General features: G+C 44.6%; 2 protein-coding genes across 45 annotated transcripts in view; both read left to right on the plus strand.

Annotated features, from left to right (window-relative positions):
* The window catches only part of HRH1 (histamine receptor H1), a 201,836-nt gene extending 187,999 nt beyond the window's left edge, over positions 1–13,837 (plus strand). For 6 of the 8 annotated variants that reach the window (XM_021071109.2, XM_021071106.2, XM_084989498.1 and 3 more), the window contains one exon: positions 10,767–13,837. In XM_021071109.2, coding sequence (XP_020926768.1) covers positions 10,802–12,259 — 1,458 coding nt within the window. In that variant the 5' untranslated portion in view covers positions 10,767–10,801 and the 3' untranslated portion in view covers positions 12,260–13,837. Of the gene's footprint in view, positions 1–1,798; positions 1,980–10,766 lie in introns of all 8 variants that reach the window. The other 2 variants (XM_084989502.1, XM_084989501.1) reach the window with 1 other exon arrangement.
* Positions 13,838–20,609: 6,772 nt separating this feature from the next.
* The window catches only part of ATG7 (autophagy related 7), a 279,358-nt gene continuing 275,049 nt past the window's right edge, over positions 20,610–24,918 (plus strand). For 36 of the 37 annotated variants that reach the window (XR_014822342.1, XR_014822339.1, XR_014822340.1 and 33 more), the window contains exon 1: positions 20,610–20,642. The gene's annotated coding sequence lies outside the window, so the exon portion shown is untranslated. 37 annotated transcript variants of the gene reach the window in all.

Raw genomic sequence — 24,918 nt, forward strand, 5'->3', positions numbered from 1 at the left:
GAATGGGACTGAATGGCTCATTTGGGGTCAGAAGACGACCTCTGGTTCAGCCACGTGTGTCCAGGGGTTGAGTTAAAAGGTGTAACTTTGGCTGCCTGGGCCCGTCCCTAGGTGGGTGATGGTTCTCAGAGAAGAGGCTTGTTGTAAGCTGGGCAAATACCCACAGAGATTCGTTAGCTTGTGGTCATCATCTTGGAGCTTATGAGCTAGATTCACATTTCTAGCTCCAGGCTCACAGGTCAGATCCCCCACATTTGTTTTCGTTTGACCTGTGTGTAAGTGTCCAAGAAAACACATGGAACAACTGAATAGTTGAGAGCACTTAAAAATTAAAAGATTTTAGATGACAATCCAGCTTTTAGGCTTCATTTTAAAAATTGACAGACCCGGGCCTGCCACGGTTAGAGGTATCTAGGTGGCTTCTGTCCTCTTAAAACATCAGATATCCTCTGGCTGGTGGCCCCAGACCCCACCACTCTGTCCTGGTCCACACACTGTCCCCAGTTCTTTTGAACTTTTCCTCCTGGACTCTAGACATTTGAATGTATACCTCCTCCCCTAGAAGAATCTTCAGGGCCATTGCCTGCCCACAGGATCATCTGCCTCTTTCATCTCATGCAGAGGCTAACTCCAAGCCCAGCACTGCTCTAGATTCTGAGTCAGCCACATTCCCGCAGCACTGGGCTCATAGGGAATTTTGCTTTTTGCAGTCTGCTCTCTGCACCACCGTGAGTGGCACTGATAAACCTGAGTGTTTTATGGAAATGAGGTGCAGGCCAGACTCAATGAGAATATGCAGTACTTGGGGCCCCCTCATGCATGGCGCCTCTTTCTTAGAATTAGAGCAAAGAATTTAATGTTCTGGCTTCCTTGACTAGAATAACTATCCAACACAAATGAGGCAGAAGGCAGAGCAGTTTGGAATGGGGAGTGGTGGGTGAGGCAATTTAGAATGTATCAAGAAAGGAAATCACAAACTCTCACTTTTTACTAAAGAAAATAAAATATGTACTAAGAATGTGGAAGGCATAGCATTTTTTATCCAGTGGAATAAATCTATTCTATTTTGTTTTAAAAATAAATGCAGTTAGTTCTTATTCTTCCTATTACAAAACTAAGATGTCTTCATTGTTGAAGTCTTGGAAAATACCAAAGATAATCACATCACTCACTACCCCGAGGAAACCACTATTAACATAACATTGCGGAAATTCACCCCCTCTCTAAGCCTATTAGTTAGTAGAACTGACATCATCCTGTACAAACAATGTCTGTTGTAAATTTAATTTCATCATAAGCATTTTTCCACATCATTACTGGTGCTCCATAAATGTGATTATCGATGACTGCAGTTATCCCATAAAATGTGTAGTTCCCAAATGTTAGATTATTTCCTTTTATTTCCTACCTTAAATAATGTTGCAGTAAAGTGTCTTTATCCATAGACCTTTATTCATGTTTTGAATTACTGTGAAAGAAATTTCCAGAATTTTCCAGGAAACAGGAAAGGTAGCTGACAGACAGATAACAAGATTCATAAACAGGATAAATCTTACCTCAAATTTGTATTGGTTTATATAGCTTTGTGAGGGAGTTCCCTGGTTAAGGTTAAGGATCCAGCATTGTCACTGTTGTGGCACAGGTTCAATTCCTGGCCCAAGAACTTCCGCATGCTTTGGGCCATGGTCAAAAAATTTTAAAAAATCCTTGTGAAAAATATGCCGCACTTTCTGCATTTATGTCCTTCTTCCTGTGTCTTCTGCTGCTCTTTATCTGTGAGTGTCTCATTTTCTCAAAGTTCACCCAGGAAACTTCTGTCGAGCACCTGTTGCGTGCCAGCCCAGGAGAATGGCAGTGAGGGAAAAAGTGTGGTCCCTGCCATCAAGGAAGGGGTGTCCTCCTCATGGTCCTGGATGCCAACCTTCAGAAACAGAATTGGTGGGCACCCTCCATGCTCTAGAGGTGCTCCCTTGTAGTTGGTAAGCATCAGGTAAAGAATGAATGATAAGATAGGTAATATAAAGGGGACTATTACAAGTATCATGGGGCACACAAGGAGGAGGCAAAGACAGAGAGGGTAAAAGCACTTCCTTACCCCCGGGCTCCAACCTGTGTCTCCATACTCTTCACTCTGGGCTCCATTCATTCCCAACGATGCCCTTTGATGTCCTTGACATCCCCACTCTACCTTAGGAATGGCTGTTCCTCCCTCCTCTGTCCTGCCACCAGCTGGGATCTTACCTTTTATTATCCTTGTCCCGTTTGCACTGTAGAATTGGTTTTTTGGGTTTTTTTTTTTTTAATTTGTCTTTTTACGGCTCCACTGGTGGCATATGGAAGTTCCCAGGCTAGGGGTGCAGTCGAAGCTGCAGCCACTGGCCTACGTCACAGCCACAGCAACACCAGATCTGAGCCGCATCTGTGACCTACATCACAGTTCACAGCAATGCAGGATCCTTTAACCCACTGAGTGAGGCCAAGGATCAAGCCCACATCCTCATGGATACTAGTTGGGTTTGTAACCCTCTGAGCCACAACGGGAACTCCCTGTCGAATTTTTAATTAAATTTTTCTGATGCTATTTATCTTTTATCCTGTTCTTATCCTAACTGACAAACTCCTTAAAGTCAGGGGTTAATCAGTTAAGAATTGATTTTGGAGTTCATGATAGAAAACCCAAGCTAATCCAGAGGTGGTCCTGGATTGTATGGCAGCTCTGCAATCATCAGAGAGAACTCAACTCCTTCCAAATTACTGCTTCACTTTCTTCATTTTATGGCTCTTCCTCATGGTCCTAACGTGGCTGCTTAAGCTCTATTCATCCTATCAACATACCAGCCAACTGGAAGAATGAAAGGCCAAAGAAAAGAATATATCCACCTCTGGAGTTCCCACTGTGGTGCAGTGGGTTAAGGATCTGGCATTGCTGCAGCTATAGCAAAGATCACAGCTGTGGCTGGAATTGCATCCCTGGCCTAGGAACTTCCATATGCCCTCCCCACCCCCCAAAGAAAAGAAATACATTCTCCTTCTAGGGCTGTTTTCTGGCAGTTGCAATTGCAAACTCCATTTCCAAGTCACTGGAACTTAGTCACATGGTAATACCCAGCCACAAAGGAGCCTGGGAAATGTAGTCTCTATTACAGGCAGCCATGTATTCAGCTGAAAAGCAGAAGTCTGTTCCTAAATAGAGATCCGATATTGGAAAACTATTAGCAGTTGCTGCCACAGTGAAAAACCAAGGAGGAATCAAGGATGACTTCTCTGAGCTAGACAGGGCTGCCTTTGGGGTCAGTAAAGAAAGGAAGAAAATACAACAGCTGCTGCTAAATGGGTACTTCCTGTATGTCAAGCACTGTACTCAGTGTTTATTTTATTTTATTTTATTTATTTATTTATCTTTTTGCCTTTTCTAGGGCTGTTCCCTCGGCATATGGAGGTTCCCAGGCTAGGGGTCTAATTGGAGCTGTAGCCACTGGCCTACACCAGAGCCACAGCAACGTCAGCTCACCACAGCTCACGGCAACACCAGATTCTTAACCCACTGAGCAAGGGCAGGGATTGAACCCACAACCTCATGGTTCCCAGTTGGATTCGTTAACCACTGAGCCACAATGGGAACTTGTGAGATGTGAGGAAAAACTCAGGCTTTGTGAAGTGAAATGTCTTGGCCCAGCTAATTAGGGCAGAAGCAGGATGAGAGTAGAGGTTTACTAGTTTACAAAGCCTAGGGTTTTTGTTTTTTGTTTTTCTTTCTTTTTTTTTTTTTTTTTTTTTTTGGCTGTGCCCTTAGTGTATGGAATTTCCCAAGCTAGGGTTCAATTTGAACCTATACCACAGCAGTGACCCAAGCCGCTGCAATGACAATGCCAGATTCTTAATCCCCTGTACTACAAGACAACTCCACAAAGTCTAAGTCCTTAACTGCTACCCTACTCTACCAGCCAAACGAGCCCCAACCCTTCTGTGGACCAGCACTGCTGCAATGGGAGGGAAAGTAAAGAAGGTTAGGCCACTTGGAACCTCATTCAATGTGTAGCATTTCTTTAAATCGTATAGTTTCTCTGGCCTCCCTTTCTGGCTGTCAACAGAAATTCCTGTTCATTGGCCCCTTTTGTCTAAAACCAGCAATTACCATTAAGAAAGCAGTATTTCTAATTTGGAATCGTATTCAGGCTACCTCTTCTCATCTCCTATGATGGGGGAGCTTATTATCTCTCAAGTCCATTCAGTGCATCGTTGGATAACATCTGTTTTTAGAAACTCTTCCTTCCCTTGAGCTGAAGGCTGTTTCCTTTGGCAGTTCAGGGTTCATATTCCTCAGTTAGATCAGTGGGTCTCAGCTACCGGTCACTTTGCTTCCCAGTGGATATCTGGCAATGTCTAGCTAGAGATACTTGCATTTGTCCTGTCTGGGAATGGGCCGCAGGGGAGGCAGGTATGCTGTTGACATCTGGTGAGCAGAGGCCAGGGGTGCTGCTAAACAGCCAACCGTGCACAGGACAGCCTTTCACAACGAAGAATCACCCAACTCAAATGGCAATAGAATGAAAGTTGAGAAACGCTGAGGTAGACAGACCTAGTTTTTGAATCTTGGCTTCACCTTCTACCTCCAGTGTGTGACCTTGAGTAAGTTGCTTCACCCTTCTGAGCCTGAAGCTGACCATTGTACTCATCTCTACCTTGAGGAGCATCAGAAAAACCTCCCTTTGGCCTCGTGGTGGACACTTAATAAACAACATATGAGAAGCTTAGAGCTGGCTTTCTCTCATAGCTGCCCCTGTCCCAGGTCGTGGATGGAATGTTGACTACCTTTGTTATTTGCTGGCATATGGACCTGATAGGATTATTCTGTAATCACTCTAGTAAAAATTCTACTGCAGCTCATGGTTTTGGAGTGGAGCCATTGCCTTAATTCAGAAATGGGGGCTTGCTCATGTATGTGAGCCTCTTAAAGAAAAAGGGTCCCTTTTGGCTTGTCACCAAGCTGTCATCACTGGGGTTAGCAGAGCTCTCCCACCCCAGTGTCTCAGCAGAGGCTCCAGACAGCCAGGGAGAAAAGGTTATATTCTTTTTCCTGCTTTGTGTGTGTGTGGGGGGGGGGCATTAGTGAGAACTCTCATCCACTGCCCCTCCCTCCTCGAGGGGCATGTGCTATAAAGAGGCTGCAGGTGCCCACCCTTCTGGAAATGCCCTGTCTCCAATGCCTCCTCTAGCTTGCATGCTCTCTCCTTGGGGCATATCCTTTTTGTAGGCCCCAGAGGACTCTTGGGTCTGGGCAGCCCGAGGGGAATGTGGCCTCCCGTGCATCGTGGAGAGAAATAAGAATCTGTGTCCACAGATACCTCCCACTCTCTGCTGGGAGGTATTTAGGGAGGGGAATGGTTCACAGATCTTCCCCCAGGAACACAGATCCCCAGAGAGAGGAGGGTGCCTTATGTTGGCTGTCTCAGTGAGTGGAGCCCTCTCCAGGACTGGGTGATAGAAAAGAGACCAGAATGGCAGCCACACAGGCCCTGGGCTCAGGAGCGCCCCACGCTTGGTTGTGTTCTGCTGCCTCCATCTTGACATTCTTAATAAGATAAAGTCTTTTTTCATTTTCCCCTGGTCCCCACAAATAACACAGCAGGTCCTGACTGGGGCATGCAGGGGCACAGCTGTGCTCCTGTCGCTTCCCCCAGGCCGCCATCCCAGTCGGGCCCCTGCATGAGCAGCATGGGTGCTATGGTTGCCTTTCCAGGAATTTTTCTGAATCTCATGCTTTCAGAGGACAAAAGTAGGTTTTCTTTCTCCCCAAACAGATCACTGAGTTGAAAATGACCCTTTCACCAGTGAGTATCTGTCAAATGAGTAAGTTTTGAGTTGAGATATTTCAGCATGTCTTGTCTCTCACTCACTTAGCAAATGCTTCTTGATCCTCTGCTTTTAGCTTTACCCCCAGTGACATGTCCAAGCTAGGAAGGAGGAGACTTGATAAAGAATCAAGCTTACAGTAATAGTTAAGAAGATAAACTTATGCTGTATTAATTTACTCCAACATTCTTTAAAAAAAAAAAATTGAAGTATAGATGGCTTAACAGTGTTGTGTTAGTGGAGTTCCCTGCTTGGGCTCAGCAGGTTAAGGATCCAGGATTGTCACTGCCGTGGCTCTGGTTACAGCTGTGGCATGGGTTTGCTCCCTGGCCCAGGAACTTCCACATGCCATGGGTATGGCCAAAAAAAAACCCAGAAACAAAAACAATGTTGTGTTAGTTTCAGGCATACAGCACAGTGATTGAGTTATATATTTATGTACACATTCTTTTTCATTGTTGTTTATTACAGGATATTGAATGTAGTCCCCTGTGCTATACAGTAGGACCTTGTTTATTTTATAGTTTCCAACATTTTCTTATGAAAAGTGTCAGTGAAATAGAAAAATTAGAACCATTGTACACTGACCATCCATATACTCAATACCCAGCTCATAAATTAATGTTTTGCTCATTTTGCTTTGTCATATACATATATTCATTTATCTATTCTTCTAACCAATCAGCCATCCAACTGACTTTTTGACTCATTTCAGAGTAAGTTGCAGACACCAGTAGATTTCACCCCTAAACACTTAATACACAACATTAACTTCTTTTTTTTTTTTTTTTTTTTTTTTTTTCGGCCATACCCATGGCATGTAGAAGTTTCTGGGCCAGGGATTGAACCTGCTGCATTGCCACAGGAGCAACACCAGATCCTTAATCTGCTGCACCACACAGGAACTTCCACAACACTAATTTTTATTTCAGGAATTTCAATTCAATCAGGACAACTTTTGTTTTTTCATCAAAAGGGAAAAAATACATAGATTTGTGTAAAAAGTATTATTTTCTGTCAAACATAACTGCTGTGGAATAAATAAATAGTATATATGCACAGTGAAAAAAATTATTTGTTTTCCCTCTGTGTTTTTGAGATAAAGAGATAAAAGAGAAATAAGAAATTTCCAGAGTTCCTTTGTGGCTTAGCATGTTAAGAATCTGGCATTGTCACTGCCATGGTGCAGATTCGATGCCTGGCCTGGGAACTTCCATATGCCACAGGTGTGGCAAAAAGAAAAAAGAAAAGGAAAGGAAAGGAAAAGAAAAAGAAAATTCCCTCAAGGCAATGAGGAAAGAGAGAAATGAGACACGTCTGTGAGAGTGGGAGATGAGAGCTACTTTGGGAATGCTAAGCTGTGTTTTCCTGCTTCCTCCCAACCAAAAAAAAAAAAACAAAAACAAAAAACCAAAATCCCCAAGTTGATACTCACTTAGCCTTCTATACCTCTTCCTGAGCTGACTGTGGACAGTTCCAAGTGATTTGGACTTGGTCAGGGTTGAAGGGGAGGCTGTGAAATAATGGGCGTAGGATGTGGGAGTGGAGAGGAGTTCATGCTGAAGCTGTAGATGTGGGGGTGGTCCTCACAGAGGTGATGCTGGAATGGGGTGGGGTGAGTGGATAAGACCCCTGAGGCCAAGAGCAGAGAATGGTGGGAGCAGAGGGCGGGTTACAGGAGGGGATGGTGATGCTACTAAAGTAGTCAGAGGAGGCACGGTTGGAGGAGTCAGAGGGCTGCCCTGGCTGTGGAGTTCAGGGCTCGACGACGACAGCATGGAAAAACACCTACGGAGACTCTAAAAAGGGGGTCTGGAAAGCCCTTAGAGACCACCTGCCCCACCTCTCACAGTTGCCGCATTAGAAGACGTAGGCTGAGAGATCACTCAGAAAGTCAGTGACAGAGCTGGGGCAAAATCAGTGGTAGTGGTGCTTTTCCAACAAAGTAACTCAAAGGGTTCCTTCCACAAGATCAGATGACTTGGAGGCCTTGCTTTGTTTTTTTTTTGTTTTTTTTTTTCCTTTTTCTTTTTTAACTGAAGTATAGATGATAAGCAATATTATATAAGTATACAACTTAGTGATTCAATATTTTTGTAATTTATACTCCTTTTCAAATTATTATAAATATTGGCTATATTCCCTGTGTTGTATAATATATCCTTTCAGCTTATTTATTTTATACATAATAGTTTGTACCTCTTAATCCCCTACCTGCTTCTCTATCCTCAGTGGTAACCACTCATTTATCCTCTATATCTGTGACTCTTTTTTGTTATTTTCATTAGTTTATTTTTTAGATTTCACATATAAGTGATATCATACAGTATTTGTCTTTCTCTATGTAAATTATTTCACTTAGCATAATACCCTCCAAGTCCATCCATGTTGTTGCAAAAGGCAAAATGTCATTCTTTTTTATGGCTGAGTAGTATTCCACTACACACACACACACAGAGACACACACACACACACACACACACACACACACACACTACCACATCTTCTTTATCCATTCATCTGTTGATGGTTGCATCCATATCTTTGGCTATTATAAGTAATGCTGCTGTGCCTGTGTATTTTCAAATTAGTGTATGTGAGTGAGTCCAAACAAACCAAAACATTGAAGTTTGGAAGAGAGAAAGGTTTATTGAAGGGCTATGCAAGGAGACAAGTGGCTTGTCATCCCCACCTCCCTCAAATATCCCAAACACCTAGAACCAAAATTTCAAAGCATTTTTAAAGGCAAGGTAAGAGAGGGGTCAGGTTGGTTGTTGCAGAATTCCTGGTGAGGAAATCCTTTCTTGCAGCTATCCACAGAGGTCAGGTCAGGATGTTCCTGTAAACCTCCAACAAGATACATGTTACACTTCAGCAAGGAGCTAAAGCAGAGGATATGGGGGAAGAGCCTGCATATGGGGGAAGGGTCTTGTATGGTTACATGTTGACCATCTGCATTTCCTCTTTGAGAAAATGTCTGTTCAGTTCATCTGCCCATGTTTTAATCAGTTTTTTCTGGTTTTTTTTTTTTTTTTGATGTTGAGTTGTATAAACTGTGTGTGTAGTCTGGTTATTAACCCCTTATTGATCATATCATTTGCAAATATTTTCTCCCATTCTGTAGGTTGTATTTTCATTTTGTTGGTAGTTTCCTTTGCTGTACAACAGAATAAGTTTAATTAGGTGCCATTTGTTTACTTGGGGTATTGGTTTTTGGTTTTGGTTTTTTTGTTTGTTTGTTTGTTTGTTTGTTTTTGGTCTTTTTAGGCCTCTACCCACAGCATATAAAGATTCCCAGGCTAGGGGTCAAATTGGAGCTGTAGCTGCAGGCCTATGCCACAGCCACAGCTATAGCCACACCAGATCTAAGCCGTGTCTGTGACCTACACTACAGCTCATGGCAATGCCAGGTCCTTAACCTCCTGAGCGAGGCCAGGGATCAAGCCTGCATCTTCATGGATACTAGTTAGATTCATTTCTGCTGAACCATGACAGGAACTCTGGGTCTTGCGTTTTGTCTTTAAAAATCATGTGAATTTAGCCTTCTATTCAATAATTTATCTGGATTCATCTAAATGTAAAAATAATTTGTTTTTGCTAAATTATCAAGAGACAGTTACACACTGTTAGCACTTCCCAGCTTTCTTTAAACTCATACCACTTTTTGATGAATATAAAAATCTAACAATGTCTTCTGAAGGTTTTAATACATACTTTGACTTCCCACTCTAATTGAGGATCATCTATAAGAGATTCCAATCTGTTTTCAGGATAGCCCCACCAGCAAAGATGTTTTTGTTACACATTAGTTTGCATAGTTTGTGTTATGAGAAATTCAAATATAAAAGTAAAATAATAAACATGCTTTCTAAAATAACATGCCTCTCTTCCCATTTGAGAACCATTCATCTGAGGAGATGTGGGAGATTTATTTCATGCTCTGTGTGCCCTAGTAACCTCCCCCATATTGGTTAGGATTGCTTTTATTTTAATTTAATTTAGGTTTATTTCATTTTATTTGCCCAAGCCCCCTGCATGCAGAAATTCCCGGGACATAGATAAAAACCAAGCCATAGCAGTAACAGTGCTGAACCCTTAATCACTAGGTCACTGGGGAACTCCTGGAGTGCTTTTAGATGCAAGTAAAATCCCCACAACAGTGACTTAAACAAAAAAGCATATTTAATTATTTCCCATGATAACCAGCCTGGAAGAAGAAGATTCCAGGGTTGGTTCACTTGCTCTGTAATAATAGGACTATGACTTGGCATCTCAGTGGTTTTCTTGGCTTTTCCCTGGTGACCCAAGATGACTGCTATAGCCCCAGCATCACACCCTGTCCGGAAAAGGGGGCAAGTGGGAAACACCCTTTCACTTCTTTTGCGCATCTGTTAGAGAGGAAGAACTTTGCAACCCCCCCCCCCCTTTCCTTGAGACTTCCTTGGCCACAGTTGTGTCTCAGACCCACTCATAGACCAGCCACTGACAAAGAGGAATGAGGATGCCGTGTGTAGCTTAGACCAGTCATGGTGCAGCCTCTCTCCTAGAACACATGCAACCTGGGACATGTACAAACCTCATTTTGTTTTTGCTTAACTCCCTCAATAGAATGTGAGTTCTTTGAGGGCAGCAATTTTTATTTTGTCCACTGCTCTATCCCCAACCCCAGAATAATGCCCAGGAATATAATAAGTAGTCATGGAAGGAAGGAAGGAAGGGAAGGAGGGAGGGGGGAGGAAGGGGGGGGGAAGGAGGGAGGGAGGAAGACCTAAGGAAGTGGGGGATATAGGCTGTAGGTATCTAGCAGCATCTGTTGCTCCTTGACAGCATACACCCCAGTTTGATCACCATGATAGCACTGAGTCTGCTGATCACCAGGGCTCTGACGTGACTCCTCATGTCTTTCTTCCCAGGGAGTGAACAGGAGCTGGAGGCTACTCTTGTGCCAATGACCTTTCCTAATTCCTCCTTTACCTTGGAAGACAATATGTGTGAGGCGAACAAGACCACCATGGCCAACCCTAAACTGATGCCCCTGGTGGTGGTCCTCAGCGCTGTCTCCCTGGTCACGGTGGGACTCAACCTGCTGGTCCTGTGTGCTGTGCGCAGTGAGCGGAAGCTACACACGGTGGGGAACTTGTACATCGTCAGCCTCTCGGTGGCTGATCTGATCGTGGGGGCCATCGTCATGCCCATGAACATCCTCTACCTCCTCATGTCCAGGTGGTCCCTGGGCCGCCCACTCTGTCTCTTTTGGCTTTCCATGGACTACGTGGCCAGCACAGCGTCCATTTTTAGTGTCTTCATCTTGTGCATCGATCGCTACCGCTCTGTCCAGCAGCCCCTCAGGTACCTGAGGTATCGAACCAAGACCCGAGCGTCGGCCACCATCTTGGTGGCCTGGCTTTTCTCCTTCCTGTGGGTCATTCCCATTCTGGGCTGGCATCGCTTTGTATCACGGACCTCAAGGCGCCGGGAGGACAAGTGTGAGACGGACTTCTATGATGTCACCTGGTTCAAAGTCATGACCGCCATCATCAACTTCTACCTGCCCACCCTGCTCATGCTCTGGTTCTATGCCAAGATCTACAAGGCTGTGCGGCGGCACTGTCAACACCGGGAGCTCATCAATGGGTCCCTCCCTTCCTTCTCTGAAATTAAGCTGAAGCCAGAGAACCCCAAGGTGGGGGCTAAGAAAGCAGGGAAGGAGTCTCCCTGGGAGGTTCTGAAAAGGAAGCCGAAAGATGCTGGTGGTGGACCTGTCTTGAAGCCCTCATCCCAAGACTCAGTGGAGATGAAGTCCCCAGGTGTCTCCAGCCAAGAGGATGGAGAACTGGACAAATTCCATTGCTTCACACTTAACATTGTGCAGACGCAGATGGAGGCAGAGGGGAGCAGCAAGGGATATGTAGCCGTCATCCACAGCCAGAGCCAGCTAGAGATGGATGAGCAGGGCCTGAACATGCGTGGGGCCAATGAGATATCAGAGGATCAGACCCTGGGTGACAGCCAGTCCTCTCGGACAGACTCAGACACTCCTACAGAGCCAGTGCCGGGAAAAAGCAAACCGAGAAGTGGGTCTAGCACAGGCTTGGATTATATCAAGTTGACTTGGAAGAGGCTCCGCTCACATTCAAGACAGTATGTGTCTGGGTTGCACATGAACCGAGAAAGGAAGGCCGCCAAACAATTGGGTTTTATCATGGCGGCCTTCATCCTTTGCTGGATTCCTTACTTCATCTTCTTCATGGTCATCGCCTTCTGCAAGAGCTGCTGTAATGAGCATGTGCACATGTTCACCATCTGGCTGGGCTATATCAATTCCACACTGAACCCCCTCATCTACCCCTTGTGCAACGAGAACTTTAAGAAGACATTCAAGAAAATTCTGCACATTCGCTCCTAAGGGGTTTCAACCCAGTGATGTGTATGATGTCCCTGAAGGAAATGGAGGAGGAATGCCTGTGTGTTGCCAGGCACCTGAGCTTTCTGGAGTCAAAAGAATAAGTCATAGGGGCTGCCAAGTAGTTTGGAAAGTTCATGGTTACCACTGGAAAAACAGCAGATGGTGGTGGTCAGCAGAGAGATTGTACTCTGAGAGCAGACTAATTCCAATAGAACTGGAGCTGAATGAACTCTCCTGCTCCTGGGGAAATATGGGAACCTCAGACTCTCCTTGCAAGTCAAGCTTTCAGATTCGAATTAATGGGCCATTGAAGAGCCGTGTGGGTAGAGTTCCACTGGAGAGGTAGACAGAACTCTGGAGCCTTCCTGGAATGGAGCTGTGTGACTATACAGAGACCTTATAACAGACACATGCTGTCCCCTGCCAGGGGTCACCTTGAGAGGCATGACAGCTATTCGACTGTGACTGCCACTTCTCAGAACACCTCTCTTCTGAGCCTCTTTTACAGCATTCTCCAGACCCAGTGTCTGAACCACTCTGGAAATTCTGCCTTATTATTTCTCACTCACACACATCTTGGAGCTGATAGGAAATTATGCAGCTTGCACATCCATCATTTCAAACCCAAATTCCTTTCTGCTGTTAAAAAAGGTTAAATGCTGTCGTCAAAAAAAAAAAAAAAGAGAAAAGGAATTTTTTTTTTTGATGGTTGCACATTAAAAACAAAAAAGGAGAGTGGGGAGAAGAAAGTCATATTTCTTGAGGGCTGTGCCAAGTTGATTGCATTAAAGCCCCATGTAACCCCACAACAGGAGGATGGTGTCACTAGAGAAGCAATTTGAAGTGCAGCAAGGTCAAATTAGGTGCCTGAGATCATAGAGCTAGTTATATGAGAGCTAGAATAAACATCCTGTAGTTTCAGCTAATTATAATACATTTTCTCCAAAAGGCAAGAATTTGTCCTATTTAGCGTGTGCAAAGGCAAGAATTTGTTCTATTTCACATGCGCGCGTGCACACACACACACTATTCCCTAGAGGGGTGGCAGTTCTCAAGAGTGTATTGAGGTGGAGTTCCCTTGTGGTGCAGTGGGTTAAGAATTCAGCCTTGTCACTGCAGTGGCTCAGGCCACTGCTGTGAGGCAGGTTTGATCCCTGGACTGGGAACTTCCATATGCTGTGGGCATGGCCAAAAAAAAAAAAAAAAAAAAAAAAAAGAACATACTGAGAGGAGCAGTAATAGCTGATGTAGAAGATGTCTGTGGCCATCTAGGTGATACTTTTGAAGAGACAGTGTGCATTTACATCCCTGAGTTTTGTGTTTGTTCAAGAAAAGTCATGTTCTTTATGGTCACACCTCTTAACTAAAAACTAGCAAAGGCATGGGAACAGGCAGTTTTCCTTGATGTTTATGTTGCAATCTGGTTGTTATTTGTATTTTAAAACTTGATGTTTAATATATGTAACCATACCAGTGGGAGTACCTATACAAGCTGATATTTTATGTCTTGTGTTCCCATTTGCATGATCTGTTAAAATGAAAGATTTTTATCTATCTAAAATATTATATTTGAAACTATACTGTTACAAGTTTATTGATTTAATTCTGCCTTTCTGAGTCTCTTGGACTAAGAAGATGTATTGAAATGTAGTTATCACATGTTACAGGATCTGATATAGGGTTCTCTTTGGTTTCTGGTCACATTTGTAAATATCTTTAGAAAAGGAGTTTTTATAACAAGCTCCACCTTCCTCTCCGCAACTCCCAAAACTCTTCTCCCTCAAAACTGGGGGAGCTAAGGAGACTTTTATCCTGGTCTAGAAGCTGCGGCTGGTCCGTTTCCAGGTCAGAAACCAGGGAGAATTGCTTCCCAGGATCCCTCAGGACCAAGGAGCACTTAAGAAGACCACCCCATATAGACAGATGGCTAAGTGCCTATTATTGATGTTAATGAATGGTTGAGGCAACTAGTCAAGAGAAGTGGTTACAAACTCTGCCTTCGGGTCAACAGGAACTGCATTTGAGTCTGACAGGAACAAGAAAAGTCAATATAAATGGCCAGAGCATAGAAAACAAGGCCCATGCTGTATTGTGTATGGGGTTTATGGTGCTTGCAGCGTGAATGGTACCCAGTAGGGACACATAAGTAGTTTTGAAATAAACTGAGCACATACCACATGCCAGGCTTTGGACTTTACCAGTGTCATCTAATCTAATCTTTACAACAGCCTTGTGAGGCAGATCTCTGTGTTTTTATAAACAGGCAAACTAAGGCACAGGGAGATTAAGAATGGGCTGTAAGACCTGATTCTGGAATGGGCTTCCTTTCCATGGTATTAACCTGTTCTTCCTATTCCTGTCTGTATGCTTGAATTAATTCTTGAATTGGTGAAAAGCAGTTGACTGTGGTGCAGACACAACTCAGTACTAACCCACTCAGGAAAGAACCAGTGGGTGATGGTTTATGCAGAATCCACTTAAACCAGGCTCTCTGCCCTAAATATGAAAATAAATGCCTTCTTGGGAAAGGCTGTCACAGACCTTGATTGTAGATTAAAATGTACAGAGGCAGAAGCCCCTTCAGGTTTCCTTTTATGAGTTTAAAGCAAATTCCTCCACTGACCAATTTACCAAATGTTGACCTCTTTTGAACTATTTACAAGGTTTGCAACAATGCATCGTGGATAAGGTTTTTTTTTTTTTTTTTTTTTTCTTCTCAGGGCCCCACCTGCGGCATATGGAAGTTCCCAAGCTAGGGGTCCAGTCAGAGCTGCAGCCGCTGGCCTATACTACAGCCACAGCAACACCAGATCCTTAACCCACTGAGGGTAGCCAGAGATTGAATGTGTGACTTCATGGATACTAGTCGGGTTCATTACCACTGAGCCACAACTGGAACTCCCTGGATGAGGTTTTTTTGTTTGTTTTTTGTCTTTCTTTTTTTTTTTTAGGTCCACACCCACAGCATATGGAGGTTCTCAGGCTAGGGGTCCAATTGGAGCTGCAGCCGCCAGACTACACCACAGCCACAGCAACGCAGGATCTGAGCCACATCTTTGACCTACACCACTGCTCATGGCAATGCCAGATCCTTAACCCACTGAGCAAGGCCAGGGATTGAACCCACATCCTCATGGATGCTCGTCGGGTTCGTTAACCACTGAGCTACATCGGGAACTCCTGGATGAGGTTTTTAAGAACAGTTTTCTACAGTTGTTATGAAGTTAAAGTAACTAATTTTTGTTTTTCTTCCTTTTGCATATTAGGGAAGGTTCAATATACTTTGTCCCAGATCACTGCTATTGCAGGGAGAAATCCAGTTGCAGAGAGTGGAGAAGTAGAGGTGAAGAGATGACAGGTGGAGGGCAAGGGGTAGAAATAAGAGGAAACTAGGGCAGGTGGAGGTGTTACCGAGTCCAAGTTCCTACTGCTTGCTGCACAATGGGCCAGTAAATTGAGAGGTGAATTGTTGGAGCAAGGAATTGTGACTTTATTTGCAAAGCCAGCAGACCCAGAAGATGGTGGACTGGTGTCCTTAAGACATCTTCCCCAGGTTAGAATCCGTGCTGGTTTTATACTAAAAGAGGAGGGGGTAGAGTCCTGCTTCTGGCCAGACTCTCTAGGGGATGTGTTAATTTCTTCTTTGCAAACTTTCACAGGTGTGATCTCAGAGAGACATTGGTGAGTGATGGCTTGATGCAAGATCTGAATTCTCTGCTCAGGAATTGAACCTGGGCAGCCTGGGTGGAGACCAGGAGCCCTAGCCACTAGACTAGCTAGAGGCTGCAAGCAGAATTCCCCTGATTCTTGCCCCCTCTTGAAAGCAAGAATGTTTCAAGGAGACAAAGATTGTAAAAACTGGCACAAAGTTTATTATTAGAGACACAGTATAAAATGAGGGAGATTACACAGGGAAATCGTTTATCTAAGGCAGAAGCAAAGCACTAATACACACCCAAAGGAGGAATGCGGGTGCAGGTGTCTTCCTCCTGAATGACGAGCACACCACCAGAGAGGTGATTTAAATCAATTATATAGGACAGTGCTTCTGGGTCTTTGTTTTTCTTTGGACAATTATCTTGTTTTATTTCTCACACCTGACTGGACCCTGGGCCCTCCCTAACATGCGTGCACATTTTTTGGCCAAGATGGATTCCAAAGCAAGGCCTTGTGGGAAGGCTAGCTAGACTTATTATGGCTTGGTGTCCCCTCCTTTTCTGACCCAGAGGGGTCTTTCTGTGCATCTCCCTGACCTCAAGGATAGGAGGTATGTGACCTCTTGATCTTTTTCCTAAGCAGGGCTTAGCCCCTCTCTGTCCCTGCCATTACCACTGTTTAAAGTACCCACAAGACAAATTCCAGTTATTTACCTTGTGCCTATTGTTATTTCTTTTTTGAGGTATAAATAGGTGGCTGATTATAAATGTCTATCCTGGAGCCCACCTATCTCTTGCTTCAAGAAGTATAAGCAAGAGGCTAGTTGTAAATACCTATCCTGGAGCCCATCAGTCTCCTACCTCACTTGGGCCAGTCCTTGGGGCCAGGTATTAGGAGACAGTGGAGGACATGACAGACATGGCTTCCATCCAATGAAGCTACTTCAGGGTTGCAAGTGACATAAACCAGCTTGGTAAAGGCTGCTGGGATGTTTGGGGGAGTCCAATAACACTCCGGATGACCTTGCTTCTGAAAGCCAAGTCAGCCGCAGTCAACAACCAGAATATGAGGAAGGTTCCACTAGAATGCTGCTATTGACCTATAGGAATTATTTCTATTCCCACTCACTGTGATCATCCATTCAAAGGTCCAAAGCCCAGGGTAAAGAATGGTCTTATATTGGAGTTCCCCTCATGGCTCAGTGGTTAATGAAACCAACTAGCATCCATGAGGATGTGGGTTCGATCCCTGGCCTCCATCAGTGGATTACGGATCTGGCGTTGCCGTGAACTGTGGTGTAGGTCACAGATGCGGCTCAGATCAGCTGTGGTATAGGCCAGCAGCTACAGCTCCTCTTGGACCCCTAGCCTGGGAACCTCCATATGCCTCAGGAGTGGCCCAAAAAGACAAAAAAAAAAAAAAAAGAAAAAGAAAAGAAAAGAAAAAAAAAGAATGGTCTTATACCCATTTCTGCTGTAATCAACTCTAAAGGGAGGTGGGGGCCAGCTGGCATATGCGGTACAAACATGGCTGGAGAACCAACAGTTCCCAGAGAAGCAGGAATCTTGTGAGCTGGGCAAAAACTCCAAAAAAGTATTAATCACAAGGATCTTGAAATCCAGCAGAGGAAACAAGCTCATGAAGAACTAACATTGCCAAATGAAGTGTGTATATATTTGATAACTGCGTACTTCTGGTGATAGCACAGTTTGGAATATTATTTTTTACCCAAGTTTTATAAAAATGCAGATTTTTTTTTTTTTTTTTTTTTTGGTCCTTTTAGGGCTGCACCTGCGGCATATGGAAGTTTCCAGACTAGGGGTCTAATCGGAGCTGTAGCCACCAGCCTACACCACAGCCACAGCCCATGGGAGCTGAGCCGCATCTGCAATCTACACAGTTCACAGCAATGCCAGATCCTTAACCCACTGAGTGAGGCCAGGGATCGAACCCGCAATCTCATGGTTCCTAGTCGGATTTGTTTCCGCTGTACCATGACGGGAACTCCAGAATTTTTGTTTAAAAAAAAAAAAAAACCACAAAAACTGACTTCTCTTGTGGCACAGTGGATTAAGGATCCAGTGCTGTCATGCAGTGGCTTGGATCACTGCAATGGCATGATTTGATCCCTGGCCCAGGAACTTCCACATACTGCAGATGTGGCCAAAGAAAGACAAAAACAAAAACTAACATCAGCCCAGCCTCACGTATTTTTAATCAAGTGAAACCCCAAGGTAGGTGAGTGTCAGACCTGCCTTTACTTAGCAGGTGACATCGCTACTGATTTTTTTTTAATCGAGTTTATTACATTTAATATATACAGTAAAACGCACCCATTATAAAGGCAGAGTTCAATGAGTTTTGACAAATGTGTACACCCATGTCATCCCCATCTCAAACAAGATATAGAACATTTATATCGCCACAGAAAATTTCTCAAGCACTTTGCAGACAATGCTCCCCGTTATGCCCCAGGCAGCCACTGATCTGACTTCTGTCACCATAGATAGTTTTGCTGATTCTAGAACTTTACATACATGAAACCATATAGTATGGATGCTTTTTTCATCAACATTTTCTCTAAGATTCACTCACATCAGAATTAATGTGACCCAAGCATGTAGTCCAAGAGGGCAGTGGCAGAAAAGGTGGTGGCAAGACTACACACAGTCCTTTAAGAATTACTATTCTTGGAGTTCCCGTCGTGGCACAATGGTTAACGAATCTGACTAGGAACCATGAGGTTGTAGGTTCGGTCCCTGCCCTTGCTCAGTGGGTTAACGATCCAGCGTTGCCGTGAGCTGTGGTGAAGTTGCAGACTTGGCTTGGATCCCACGTTGCTGTGGCTCTGGCATAGGCCAGCAGCTGCAGCTCCGATTGGACCCCCTAGTCTGGGAACCTCCATATGCTGCAGGTGCAGCCCTAGAAAAGCAAAAAGACAAAAAAAAAAAAAAAAAAAAAAAAAAAAAAAAGAATTACTATTCTTTACCTTGTAAATGTTTAGCTGGACTACCTATCTCCACCAAATTTTAAACTTCACTCATTCCCCCAGGCTCCTTACTTTTGTATCGGACTCAGTCTGAGCCAGCATATAAACCCTCCCAAGTACAGGCTGGCCTAAAGGTAAAACATTTTCTGATTTACTGCTATTGGATCAAGCCACCCTTCCTTCCCACTTTTCCACCTCCAGTTTTTTCTAGCTTTTTTCACTCTTTCCAGGAAGGAAAAACTCTTTTGCATAACCCTTGAGACACAGAGCTTTTGGTGGGAGTGGTCTCACCATTGCTACAGTCCTTCTCCACCCCACCTCCCCTAACCTTTGCAATAATCTTTTTGAATAAAGTTATCTCCTTACTAAATTTGGATTTGTTTCCTTATTTGGTAAACAGGCTTTGATTAGAATCTTAGCCCCAGATCTCTTGAACCCTCAACAAGCCACAACTTTTCTTAGGTTATGTTCTTTCATGTGTAAAATGGGGATAATATAATATTTACCTTGTAGGACCTTTGTGCTACTTAGAGATAGGAAGCCATGAAGATATGATAGATAATAAATAGTAGTCTATCGAGTTACATTAGAGTCACAGCTTTATATGCCTGATAAAGTCAATACTCATTCTTTCGTCTTCAACACTTCTCCAATGCTTGGCACATGGTATATGGTCAATAAACATCTTAGAATGAATAAGTTGATAGCTGGGGAGCTATAACAGTAATACCTGGTTTAGAAAGAACAGGTTGGTCACAGCTGACTTTTTTTTTTTGTCTTTTTAGGGCCGCACCCACGGCATTTGGAGGTTCCCAGGCTAGGGGGTCCAATCAGAGCTGTTGCTGCTGGCCTACGCCAGAGCCACAGCAATGCCAGATCCCAGCCACTTCTGCGACCTACGTCACAGCTCACAGCCGGACTCTTAACCCACTGAGCCAGGCCAGGGATGGAACCCGCAACGTCATGGTGCTCAGTCGGATTCCTTTCCACTGCACCACAACGGAAACTCCTGACTTTCTTTCTTTCTTTTTTTTTTTTTTTTTTGCTTTTTTGTTGTTGTTATTGTTTTTTAGGGCCTCAGCTGCCGCATATGGAACTTCCCAGGCTAGGTAGGGGTCGAATGGAGCTACAGCTGTCGGCCTAGGCCACAGCTATGAGACGTGGGATCCAAGCTGCGTCTGCGACCTACACCACAGCTCATGGCGGCGCAAGATCCCCAACACACTTAGTGAGGCCAGAGATTGAACCTGCATTCTCATGGATACTAGTCAGGTTCGTTTTCACTGCACCACAACGGGAACTCCACGGCTGACTTTCAACCGGCCTTGACATATTAAACAGGCCTGTCTCTCCACACCTGCCTCCCTAATGGTCCCTGGCATACATCTGACGCTGCCTGTCCCTGGAAAATGGAAATGATATTTCCTGTCATCCTTTGAAATCAAGAGAAGAGGGAGCACCTTTTAAAAAGCCTGACAGGCATATGCAGTTCCCGCACCTGATGAGGGAAAGTCTCTTCCTCGGCTCTCACAAGGGGGCCGGGCCCACATCCCCATGCCCCGCCTTCCCTGCGTCTTAAGTTCCTCCTACCCAGCTGGGTGCTAGGGGCTCCTTTATCCCGCAGGCCAGCGGATCCGCGCACGCGTGCCACCACCCTGCCTGCGGGCGGGGGCGGGGCCACATTGCGTCATCGGGGCGCGCTGCAGACAACGCGAGTTTGCCGGAAGTTGGGCGGTGGTAAGTGAGCCACGCTGGTGAGGGCGCAATGGGGTCCTGCGAGGTCGGTTTTGGAGTCCTGGGGAGAAGGGGCGAGCTCGGCGAGGAGGGCGAGGGTCCCGGAGTGCCTGAGGATACTCCTCCAAGAGGCGGTCCTCCCTCCTCTTGGGAGTCACTGACTCTGGCTCTTGCCTAGCATCTCCAGTTTCGTCCCCTCAGACTGGTTGAGCCCAGGTTCTTCTGACTGGGAAGCTCCTGCTAATTAACTAGGTCATTCCCGCCTGTCCCCTGACAGCGAGTTCTCAGAATCTCCAGTGTTGGGAACGCGGACGATAGGACGCCTGCGTTCTCATCCTGGCTTTGCCCAGTTTTGCTGCGTGACTGACGCGTCGCTCCCCTGGCTGAACCCCTCTTCCTTCATCTGTAGAAGGGAATGAGAATAATGTCAAGTGTGAAGCGAGGTTAAATTAAGTCACCTCTAAAGGCTTTTCTGAGCTAAGGTTTTCGGTTCCTTGGTTTGATCCAAGGGTTATAAACTTGAATATTTAAGGGCAAGGTAAATGTAGGTGTGAGATTTCTATGTCAGAAATAGAGTTTAAACTTTTATTTTTTTCTGAATTGGGTTTTGTGAAAACAATACTAAAGAAGTATATTGGAAAAATGAACCCAAAATTCCAGTGTGTATGTGCCCGCACACCCATTGTCTTTAATTTTGAACACTGGCAACTAGTATAATTTTTAAAAATACGGAGTTTCCGTCGTGGCACAGCAGAAGCAAATCCGACTAGAAACCATGAGGTTGCGGGTTCGACCCCTGGTCTCGCTCAGTGGGTTAAGGATCCGGCGTTGCCTTGAGCTGTGGTGTAGGTCGAAGACGCGGCTGGGATCCTTTGTTGCTGTGGTTGTGGTGTGGACTGGCAGTTACAGCTCCAATTTGACCCCTGGCCTGGGAACCTCCATGTGCCACGAGTGCGGCCCTAAAAGAAAGCCAAAAAATAAAAAATAAAAATACAATTAAAAAATTTGACAATTCAAAAAAATTTATTTTTAAAACTCTGTGTAGTGGAAACCAAGGGTATCTATGGCTTCCAGTTTGGGACTTCTGGGTCCTAGACTCCCTTTCCCATTGAATACTTGGATTTCCTCTATGAAACCCCTGCCCACTGTTTATATATTTCTAATGACAGAAAGATCACTACTTTCGTTAGCACCTGTTTGGTCTTCCCACAGTTCTGACTCTTTCAAAGTCTTAATTTTGAACTGAAAGTGGGGTACTCAGTAATCTTAGCTCGCTATCCCTCCTTCAGGTTCTTCGGATCTCCCTTCCAGTTAATTTCCCTGCACACCTTTGAAAGCTACTAATTTGTCTTTCTCTTCCCACTTTTCTTCTGCAGGCTAAGCACATTTCATTTACTTAGCTGTAGTAAACTCCACAATGAATGAGAGTTTTGTCTTGTTTTATGTGTAGTTATATCCCCAGCATATGGAAGAGTGCCTGGCTTGTTTATGCTCAATAAATATTTGTTGAATGAGGGAATAAAACATACCTGAGTGCTTGATGCTCTGCACATTCTTGTAAGCACTGGTGAGGTAGCAGTAAAATAAGAAAGAACCATATTTTCTGGAGCCTACTTTTTGGTCATGCTGTTGGCAGTGGTAGTGGTGATTGGCAATGACTTGGTACTATCAATAACGCAGTTCTTTTAATGGGTAGTAGGTGCTTCAGATACTGATAGATGCTTTGAAAAAGAAATAGGGTAATAGGATGGAGAGTAACTGGTGGGAAGCAGAGGGAGCTATTTTGCTTATTTGTTTGTTTTGGCTTACAAAAGTTCCAGGGCCAGGGACTGAACCCATGCCACAGCTGCAGCCCAGCCACAGCAGTGACAACACTGGATCCTTAACCTGCTGTGCCACCACCAGAGAACTCTAGAGGGAGCTATTTTATTTTATTTTTTATGTTTTGGACAGTTCGAGGCTTTGGGGTGAAGCTTGGATTGTGGGGTGTGGGAGATCCATTCTCTGTATGGTTTGCCTCTACCTACCGCAGATCCATCTTTCTTTTCTTTTTTCTTTTTTCTTTTTTTTTTGTCTTTTTAGGGCTGCACCCTCGGCATATGGAGGTTCCCAGACTAGGTGTCAAATTGGAGCTGTAGCCGATGGCCTACACCACAGCCACAGCAAGATTTGTTTCTGCTGAGCCACGACAGGAACTCCCCGAGGGAGCTATTTTAGAAGATAGGTGGTGGAGTTCCTGTCGTGGCTCAGCGGTAACAAACCCTACTAGTATCCATGAGGATTTGGGTTTGATCCCTGGCCTTGCTCAGTGTGTTAAGGATCCAGTGTTGCTGTGAGCTGTGGTGTAGGTCACAGACACAGCTTGGATTCCAAATTGCCATGGCTGTGGTGTAGGCCAGCGGCTGCAGCTCTGATTCAGCTCCTAGCCTGGTAGGGGTGACTTCTCTGAGGAGGTGACATTGGAGCCAATGAGCCAGTTCTTCTGAATGAAGAAAAAGCCAGATCTGTGAAGGCTCTTCTTGCCTAATTGTCCCCCATCTCCTAACTCTGCTCTAGTCTTGTTAAACTGCTTATAGGTTGTGTCTTACCTGTATCTCTTTATTCCTGCTGCTTCTGCTGCCTAGAACATCTCCCCTTCCCCTTTTGTTTTTCTGGCTAACTCTTTACCCCTTCATTTGACATGATATTGAAACCTTTTAAGAAACTAAGTACAGGACTGTTTTTTGTTTTTTGGGTTTTTTTTTTTTTTTTTGTCTTTTCTAGGGCCTCACTCTTGGCTTATGGAGGTTCCCAGGCTAGGGGTCTAATCAGAGCTGTAGCCACCCGCCTACACCAGATCACAGCAACTCTGAATCTGAGCTGTTTCTGTGGCCTACACCACAGCTCACAGCAACGCTGGATCCTTAACCCACGAGGCCAGGGATCAAACCCGAAACCTCATGGGTCCTAGTCACATTTGTTAACCACTGAGCCACGACGGGAACTCCATGAGTACAAGACTCTTAATTCAACTACAGGGTCCTGGCCAGTTTTTCATACTAGAGAATAAGTATAAATACTAGTTGAGCTTCTGCTGTGTGCCTGGCACTGCTCTGTAAGCTAGAAATACCAAAATGAGTGAGATACACATCCCTATTCTCAAGGAGTTAATTTTTTTTTTTTTTTTTTTTTAGTCAAGATGCTAGACAGCTGCACTGATGAAGCTATCATAGAGTTTTCTAGAGGAGTACTTATGTGCTCCTGAGTCAGACTGAGGGATCAGTAAGCTTATGTGAAGTGTTACTTTATCAAAGTCCTAAAGGATGAGCAGGGTTAGTCACGTGAAGTGGGCTGGGAGGTGGGCCCACATCACAGATATTGGGAGTGGAGTGAACATAAAGCTATACAGTGAATGACCTGCAAGTTCATTGGAGAGTAGAGGTGTAGAAGAGGTGACTGGAAAGCCAGATCATGGAGAATCTTATGGGCAGTAGCATGTGAGGAACACAAACTTTGGAATCTTTGGAAACTGCTGAGCTAGTTTCATGACCTTGGGCAAGTTGCTTCCTTGCAAAGCTTCAGTTTCTTCATAAAAAGGGCAAACCTACCTCCTAGGGTTATGGGAAAGAATGAGATGATATGTTACCACTTGGTACTAGTACATAGCAAATAATAAACTATAGCAGTTTATTTTTTTAAATTTTTTTTATTTTTATTTTTTGGTCAGACCCCAGGCTAGGGGTCTAATTGAAACTGTAGCTGCCGGCCTACACCACAGCTACACAGGATCCCAGCTGTGTCTGTGACCTACACCACAGCTCCCGGCAACACCGGATCCTTAACCTGATGAGCAAGGCCAGGGATCGAACCTGCAACCTCATGGTTCCTAGTTGGATTCTTTAACCACTGCGCCATGATGGAAACTCCAACTACAGCAGTTTACATTGCCATGTTAAGAAGCTCTATTTGTGTGTGGGGGGGGGGAGTTCCCATTGTGGTTTAGCATAAGGAACCTGACCAGTAGCCATAAAGACTCAGGTTTGGTCTCTGGCCTCCTTCAGTGGGTTAAGGATCTGGCATTGCTGGGAGCTTTGGTGTAGGCTGCAGATGTGGCGAGGATCCCACATTGCTGTGGCTGTGGTGTAGGCTAGCAGCTGCAGCTCTGATTCAACCCTTAACCTGGAAACTTCCATATGCCACGGGTGTGGCATTTAAAAAAAAAAAAAGCAGCAGCAGCTCTATTTTGGAGTTCTCTTGGGGCTCAGTGGGTTAAGGATCCAGTGTTGCCACTGTAGCTGCT

The sequence above is a fragment of the Sus scrofa genome, chromosome 13 (genome assembly GCF_054392235.1).
Source record: "Sus scrofa isolate SSC_HxYL_T2T_F1_AM1 chromosome 13, Sscrofa_HxYL_maternal_Yorkshire_Landrace_v2.0, whole genome shotgun sequence".
In the NCBI taxonomy this organism is placed as follows: domain Eukaryota; kingdom Metazoa; phylum Chordata; class Mammalia; order Artiodactyla; family Suidae; genus Sus; species Sus scrofa.